The 7,967-nt window shown below is 54.8% G+C and overlaps 1 protein-coding gene across 3 annotated transcripts; it reads right to left on the minus strand.

The window, feature by feature from the left end:
- Positions 1-3,808: 3,808 nt before the first annotated feature.
- Positions 3,809-7,907, minus strand: Hsd3b7 (hydroxy-delta-5-steroid dehydrogenase, 3 beta- and steroid delta-isomerase 7). 3 transcript variants are annotated; one of them, XM_042666866.1, is made up of 7 exons: positions 7,852-7,907; positions 7,368-7,610; positions 6,981-7,136; positions 6,637-6,745; positions 6,212-6,311; positions 5,712-5,874; positions 3,809-4,535 (listed from the first exon to the last, which is right to left on the minus strand). In XM_042666866.1, the coding sequence occupies exons 2-7, from the start codon at positions 7,531-7,533 to the stop codon at positions 4,120-4,122; spliced, it is 1,110 nt and encodes a 369-aa protein (XP_042522800.1). In that variant the 5' UTR covers positions 7,534-7,610; positions 7,852-7,907; the 3' UTR covers positions 3,809-4,119. The 3 variants fall into 3 exon arrangements, with proteins under 3 accessions (XP_042522800.1, XP_042522801.1, XP_042522799.1); XM_042666867.1 differs by lacking the exon at positions 7,852-7,907 and having other exon boundaries at positions 5,712-5,781; positions 7,368-7,702; XM_042666865.1 differs by lacking the exon at positions 7,852-7,907 and having other exon boundaries at positions 7,368-7,701.
- Between the last annotated feature and the right edge of the window lie 60 nt (positions 7,908-7,967).

The following is a 7,967-nucleotide window of genomic DNA, read 5'->3' on the forward strand; positions in this document are numbered from 1 at the left end:
TGCCCACCCCGCACGTAGATAGCAGCAGGCGTGATCACACATGCACACCAACATGCATGCCGCCGGCACATGCTTGAGACGTGTGGACACCCCAGCGTGTGTGTACATGTGTAGATGTGTGTGTAGACCCCTCCCCCCACCAGATCACACCTCTCCCCTCCCCCTACCTCCAGTCTCCTCTCTCCACCCTGGTTGCCAGGTAGATTGGCCGAGTTTAACCATGCAGCGACCCCCCCCCCCTTTTTCCATACATAGGTGTGTGTGTGTGTGTTGTGTGTGTGTGTGTTGTCATAGATCTGTGGGCATTTTGTGTTTGATGACAACAGCCATCCTTCCATCTCCGCCCTTGTGTGTTGTGAATGGGGCGGGAAATGTGTGCACACATGTCCACGTCCTCCGAGGAGTCAGGGAGGCTCAGAGACGAAGGCTGTGGCACCCCTCCCACCCCCACATGGGGAATTACTCCATGTCCTGGAGAAGGGCAGGAGAGTGTGTGTGCCTGTGTGCGCATGCCCCAAGTGTTGACAGGAGCCCCCTCCCACTGGATTACACATTGGTTTTGCGTGGGCACAGATGCCTTTATTTATTTTTGTCGGTCGTGGGGCCTGAACTCTGGGCCTGGGCGCTGTCCCTCAGCTCTGCAGCTCTTCAGCGAGCGCTCTACCACTTGAGCCACAGCGCCACTTCCAGATGCCCGTTATTTCTCTGCTACCTAGAGTACAGCTGCGTGAGCATGTGTGCGCATGCTCACGTGTGTATGGTAAGGGGCTTTCTGCCTAGTGAAACACACACACATACACTCACAGATACATTTCTCTAGAACATGCCCAGTCCAGGATGGCTTCTTTGGGTTGATTTGTCCCTTCCTCTGTCCTCATCGCCGCTGACCATTATCTGGTATGGCCTTCCACACAGCCGCATGAAACATTGTGCAATGGTAGCTTCCTGCCCTGCGACCTCAGGGCTCCTGGGCACGCGGGCCCAGACCTTTATCTTTCTCTGGGTCTCTGCCCAAGGACAGGCTGGAGCCTGTGGCAGCTGGCACATCTCTGGGTGCTCACAGGTGACAAGGCTGAGGCGGTCCCTCAGAGGTGTCCCCAGCCAGGCAAACACACACACACACACACTCACACTCACACTCGAGGATACTCAAGCCCGCCATGGCAAAGTGCCTGTGTTATGGTCTCCTGGTGGGAACACTGACCTATTGCTGGGGAGCTCTCCCGTCCTACCTCCAGCCTGCCAGCACCTAGGAGAAATCAGGGTTGTCACTGGAGGATGGGATGCAGGCCCAGCCTCTGATGGTAAGCGAAGAGGGGGTGGGGAGGGTCATGCGTGTGTTTATAGGTAGCACACACATAGCTTGTGGATTGTCTGTGCTGGCAGATTTGAGGTACATGGGAGAAAGGACAGTGTTAGGACCACCCCCTGCTGCCAGGCACCAATGACACATGCCTATCATCCTAGCTAGTCAGGAGGCTGAGAGCTGAGGATCGCAGTTCAAAGCCACTTGGAAGTCTGTGAGACTTTTATCTCCAATGTACCACCAGAAAACCGGAAGTGGAGCTGTGGATCAAGTAAGAGAGCCTCCAACCTTGAGGGGGAAAAAATGCTAAGGGATGTCACCTGAGCCTGGAGGTCAAGCCCCAGTGTCAGTACACACACACACACACACACACACACACACACACACACACACACACAAGACCACCCCCATGGGCCTGGAACACGTAGAATGAACACATAGGTACACAGTGTGCCTTGCCCTGAGTATGAGCATGCGTGTGGGCTGAATAATGAACTTGGGGTGTGTGTGCAGGCCCTTCCCACCAGATTCCCACATCATGTGAAGTGCGTGTGCATGTATATATGTACGTATGTGTGTGTGGGTGCGAGAAAGACCATACAAATGTGACTTCCTAGGGTCAATCTCAGCCAATCAGACAGCCAATCTCTTCCCCTGGCTGGCTGGCTGGATCCTGCCCACTTTGGCCTGTGTGTGTCAGTGTGGCCACCTGTATGTAGCCCCCAGGTCGCCTGACTTGAGAAGATGAACCTGCTGTCCATTCCTAGAACACCCTTCTGCAGGACAGGAAGTCCACCTGGAGTCTGACTGCAAGCTTTCCTGCCCTCATCTTTGGAGACATCAGAGCAGGCCCTAGCATCCAGCCCCTTCCTTCCTCCCTGCTACCAGGCCCAGGTGTTTTGGAAGCTCCTGTCATTCTTGAGTAGCATCAGGCCGATAGTCGGCCACCTCTGCTCCTCAAGTGGCTAAGGGGCTGAGGGGCTGTGTCGTGGGCTTGCTTGGTGGCGCCGTGTATCACCTGTGTCCTAGAGTGGTGTCTTACGCATGTTCCCCAGACAAGTATGTGTTGCCCATCCTCCATGCACCCCCAGCCATCCAGCCCATGTGTGCCCCAGGGGTGGTCCAGCCTGGCCAGAGCTCCTGCTCCCCCCCCTTGCCTCTCACAAAGCACACTGCGTGTCCATCCCATGAGCCCGTGGGGGCGATGCACGCTCTCGCCACGCCTTGAGCGTGTCCATATAATGTGTTCTATGCATTCACCCTGCCCTCCCCCTCCCACCAGCCCGCCCTGCAGAGGACAAGATGGGTGCCCCTCCCCGGCTCCCTTCTTCCCGCCAACACCCGCCCCTTTGCCCTGCTGTGCAGCCGTGTGCGTTGGCGTGTGTTTCTGTGTCGCTGGCGTGTCACGTGATGTAGCCGTGTTTGCTGATATGAGCCCTTTGCCCCCTTTCTCTGTTTCTCTATTGGGTTTCTAGAGCTCTTTCCCCACTCCCCTCCCCCTCCCTGGAGGGGACAGGACTCCTAGGGCCTGGCTGGGGGCCCAGGGCCTGGCCACCCTCTTGTGTTAGCCCTCAGTCTCATTTCTCTCTATTGGTGACCAAGTTGCAAATGGATCAAATACAGGAAATTCTGCCCCCCCACCCAGCCCTGCATGTCCTGTCCCCAGAGCCCCACCCCCCAACCCCACCCTGGGCCGGGTTGGGCCCCCTGGGACGGGAGAAATAGCAACCAATCCAACAGCGGGCCTGCCGTGTGCTCACTTCCTTTGGTCCCCACCCGGGCCACGCCGCCGTGGGGAAGGGTGGGCAGACAGAGGAGCTGGACTGACAGATGGACACGTGCTTGGAAAAGGATTTTAATCCAGCCCATGGCTAGGTACAGCACTACTGGAACCCTGCGGGCAGACTGCTAACATGATTGCAAAAGCTGCATTTAGGTGAAGAGGCATCGATTACAACTAGAGGTATGACTCATATGACTCAATTGGTAGAGTGCTAGCCTGGAGCAAAAAGACTAAGGGATGGTGCCTAGGTCCAAAGTCCAAGCCTCAGTGTTGGCAAACACACAGAAAAAAGAAAGAAAGGAAGGAAAAGAAAGAAAGAAAAGAGGTGCTGGGAAGGTGGCTCAGTGGTAGAGCGCTTGCCTTGCATGCATGAGGCCCTGGGTTCAATTCCTCAGCACCACATAAGCAAAAAGCTGGAAGTGGCGCTTTGGCTCAAAGTGGTAGAGCGCTAGCCTTGAGCTGAAGAGCTGAGGGACAGTGCCCAGGACCAGAGTTCAGGCCCCACGACTGGACCCAAAAAAAAAAAAAAAGAAGAAAAGAGTAATATACTCATTTCCCTAGCTTTTCTATGAGGGGCCTTTGTAAAAAAAAAAATCTAAAGGTGATCATTTCAAAAATAAGGGGACTATAATCTTCCTGAGAGGGACAAAGTATCCTTTTCACTCTGTATCCAAGCCTAAAGATGGCACCTAGATGTCAGAAGATCAGCACAAAGCCTGTGGAACCTCAGCCATTTTCTGCTCAGAAAGCCACACTTGAGAGGGAGTCATGAGATCATTTAGGATCCAGTTCCCTGCCAACCACCCAGCAAGCCTAGGCCAAGAGGGAAGATGCTGTGTGTCCCCAGCCCTGTCCTAGAACTCAGAGGTAGCAAAGTACAGACTCCTGGCAGCCTCGTGGTCTTCCACTGCAGAGAGAGGACTCCGTGTTGGCCAGTCCCGTACCAGGGCCCTCAGCTCCTGTAACACAGCCACTCCCTCCATCCACGTGAGGACTCAGGTGGACAGAACGTGAGAGCCCAGACCTGCTGTCATTGAACTGAACCCTTTATGGCTTGCACCCAGCGAATGGTGCGTCTCCGGCTATCTTCCCATGAGAACAAAGGCTCATAGCCAAAATGGCGCTGTGCCTTGTTGGTGCTGACAGTGAAGGTGGTGTTGGCCACAGCCAGCGTGTAGGGGTTCAACAGGGGTGCGTACAGCAACAGTGGGCGCAGAAGGTACTGGAGCAGGGCGTTGAGGGTGGCCAAGATGAAGAGCAGCCAATAAGGCAACAGTGGGCGGGTGCCTACCAGCCGCAGTCCACAGGGGCCCAGGAATTCCATGTTGAAGTCCTCGTAGCTCTTATAGGGTGACTTGTCATAGCAGAAATAGACTTGGCCACCCATGAGTGGGGCTCTTGGCGGTAGTTCTCGGGCAACCAGGACGTGCATCCACGCCACATTGCCTGCCAATGGGAATAGGGATGGGGTGGCACCGTGACTATTGATGTGCCCTGCCACTGCGTGGACATTGCTCTCCTGGATCAGTCCATGCAGTATTGCTGAGATCCTGTCCACCTCGTGCCATGGCCTGGAAGAGGCTGCTTTGCCCTCCCCTGCCCTCCCTCCCAGCCTTTGAAGCTACTTGTTCTCTAAGGCAACCTAGAACTGTGCTCAGGTCCCTGGGTTGCATTTGTCTCTGTTCTAGCCTATGGTAGGCTTTTTGGGGGGCGTTTTGGGTTTTTTTTTTTGCTAGTCCTGGGGCTTGAACTCAGGGCCTGGACTCTGTCCCTGAGCCTCTATGTGTTTAAGGTTAGCACTCTACTACTTATACCACAGCACCACTTCTGGCTTTTTCTGTGTATGTGGTACTGAGGAATGGAACCCAGGGCTTCATGCATGCTAGGCAAGCACTCTACCACTGAGCCACATTCCCAGTCTATGGCTTTTTATGTCAGTCTTCCCAACCTAGATAGATCCTCTTTCCTCTGTGGCCCAAGCAGATGACATCCCATAATCATGATCTACTACTCTTCCCCCCCCCCCCCCCCCCAGCCAGGATACACACTGTTCCTTTTAGAACCCATGATTCCTGTCCATTTCCAGAGCAGGTTTTTCTGCATTGTTCTTAGAGTCTCATAAACTGCTGAGCCCCTCCGGCAGGAAAATACATGAGACATTCTTATCTCCATTTAACCAACCAAAAAGCCAGAAGTGGAGCTGTGGCTCAAGCTCTAGAGTGCTAGCCTAGAGCAAAAAAGGACAGCAGCAAGGCCCTGAGTTCAAGCCCCCGGACTAGCACACAGCAATAACAAAACCAACCTGCTAAGCCCAGCCAGGTGCTGATGGCTCATACTTGTAATCCTAGCTACTCAGGAGGCTGAGATCTGAAGGTTGCAGTTCCAAGCCAGCCGAGACAGAAAAGTTTGTGACTCTTGAATTAACCAGCTTTCCTGCCCACCCCACCCCCCACCCCCAGTTCACCAGCAAAAGCTGGAAATGGAGGTATGGCTTAAGTGCCAGAATGCTTTGAGCAGAAAAGCTTAGGGACAGTATCCAAGCCCTCTGTTGAAGCCCCAGTACATGAACATGAACACACATACTCACACAGAAACACACAAGCTGCTGAGCCTACTCCTTACCCACATAGACCCGGCCATGTTCCACAGAGGCTGGGATGGTCCTGAAGAGCCGACCCCCCAGGCGCAGGCCCTGATGATAGAAATCCCTCATGATCTGATGGCCTTCACCGTAGATGCCCGTGGGACGCAGAGCACACGTCACTAGAGGCATCCCTCCACGGACCTGGGGACAAAAGTCAGAAACGGTCAGGACCAGGCCTTGGAAGGTGGCTCAGTGGTAAGAGTGCTTGTCTTGCATGCCTGAGGCCCTGGGTTTGATTCCTCAGCACCATATAAGCAGAAAAAGCCCAAAGTGGCGCTGTGGCTCAAGTGGTAGAGCATAGCCTTGAGCTGAAGAGCTGAGGGACAGCACCCAGGCCCAGAGTTCAGGCCCACAACCGACAAAAGAAAGAAATGGTTAGGACCTAGGGCCGGGCTCCCTCTCTGAACCCCACGATGGACACAAGTCTGGGGGCAGGCTCTGCCTGGCAGCAATTTAAAGTGGTATCTCAAGGTCTCACCTTCCTTCCGTTGGCCTCCAGGACCAGCCGCTCCGCAAAGGCCTTACTGCAAGGATAGGGGTGTGTGTGTGCTGCCTCGTATGGGGTGTCCTCATTGCCCCTAACGGGGGAAGGAAAAATGGAAAGCAAAAGGGCTTTTTGTGTATGTTCATGTATGTTGAGGTTTGAACTCGGGGCCTGGGCACCATTCTTGAGTTTTTCCCCACTCAAGGATGGTGCTCTACCACTTGAGCCACACCTCCACTTTGAGCTTTTTGCTGCAAGTTGATTGGAGATGAAGAGTCACAGACTTTTCTGCCCAGACTAGCTTTGAATCACAATCCTTAGATCTCAGCCTCCTGAGTAGCTAGGATTACAGGCATGAGCTGCTGGCACCCAGCTAGACATGGGCTTTTAAAGTGGGGTGGGGGGTGTCCTCAGCTCACCTGTAGAAGGGATGACCTTTGAAGTTAGGCCCCACAACTTCCATGCTACTTGTGTAGACCAGGAACTGCGTTCCAGCCTGCACACAAGCCTCGATCACGTTCATCGTGCCTGTGGGAGGAGGGGATGCAGCCCAGCTGTGGCTCCGCCCTCGGCATCTTTCCCTACCCAATCCCAGATCTAAAGAGAACCATCCAGGCTGGGGCAGGTGGGATGGAGTAACGGGAGGCAGGATTAGATCAACAGGACTCGTTGTCCCAGGAGAATCACAAGAGGTCAACAGTCAGAGGGCGGAGAACAAACAGGCCAAATGTCACATGTGAGAGCCACACAGGGTTCATCTCACCCTGCACGTTGACCTCGTGGATGGTTTTGGGACTGGCCCTCCCAAACACGTCCACTAGACTAGCAGTGTGGATGACCACATGGGCTCCAGCCACGGCTGCTGCCACCTCATGGGCCTGGGTTACATCTCCCTGGATAGCAGTCACCTGCACAGGCCCTGGTGGAGAAGGCAAAGGCAAAGTCAGCTGGGCGCCATCAGCTGGCTTTGGTCAACACCCTTGGAGCTACAACTTCCCAATATGACTCATATATCCCAGACTTGTAGACTGGAAAATGTAAACAGCTATCATCTTTTCCACCAAGGGGTTGGGTGCATCCCGGCTTAGGAGGGAATGGGGGAAACATCCTCCTCCCTTCAACCGCCCCCCCCCCCGCCCCCCCAAATCACCTGTCTTCAGCTCCTCCAGCCATGGACTCAGGTGCAGGTCAAAGATCCGCAGCTCACGGAGCTTTGGCTCCCGTTCCAGCAGCATGCGCACTACATGTTCCCCCAGGAAACCACAGCCACCTGTGACCAGGTACACCAGCTTCGGGGCCTGTGCAGATTCTGCCATGCCCAGAGGCGGAGTCTGGCTCACCTGTAATTGTCAGCTGCCTCAGCCACGTGGATTTCGAGAAGGGGCCAGGTGGTCTAGAGGACAAGAGCACAGCAATTTGGGCAGAGAGGAGGAGACAGAGCTGTTCCTGCAGCCTTCACCTATTCGGGTAGAGGCTGAATGGGACCTCCGATCCCACCCACTGCTCACAGGATCAAAGTAGCTGAGAAAGGTTTGTGGTAGAAAAGGAGGGTGGGGACGGGGGAGGCAGACAGCTGGAGGAGGGGAGGAAAGAGAGGAATGACCAAGGGGAGCCTTGGTATTAGCTCTATGTACCTGTGGCCACTGTCCCAGGGAACCCAAAGTGGTCACTGGGAGGGAGCTGTCTCCTGGGCCGGCCAGCCAGTCACACCGGCTTCCTTCCGCTTGCTCCTCCTCCCTCCGGACCCATT

Source organism: Dipodomys spectabilis, unplaced genomic scaffold, assembly GCF_019054845.1.
Source record: "Dipodomys spectabilis isolate Male_0828 unplaced genomic scaffold, ASM1905484v1 ptg000366l, whole genome shotgun sequence".
Taxonomy (NCBI): domain Eukaryota; kingdom Metazoa; phylum Chordata; class Mammalia; order Rodentia; family Heteromyidae; genus Dipodomys; species Dipodomys spectabilis.

What these genes read in the sequence shown, in the direction of transcription:
- Hsd3b7 (XM_042666866.1), bottom strand. Translation starts at nt 7,533, where the DNA reads ATGGCAGAATCTGCACAGGCCCCGAAGCTGGTGTACCTGGTCACAGGT. An exon ending in GCTGGAGGAGCTGAAGACAG is followed by an intron (nt 7,137 to 7,367) that starts GTGATTTGGGGG and finishes CTTCTCCACCAG; the next exon opens with GGCCTGTGCAGGTGACTGCT. An exon ending in AAAGGTCATCCCTTCTACAG is followed by an intron (nt 6,312 to 6,636) that starts GTGAGCTGAGGA and finishes TTCCCCCGTTAG; the next exon opens with GGGCAATGAGGACACCCCAT.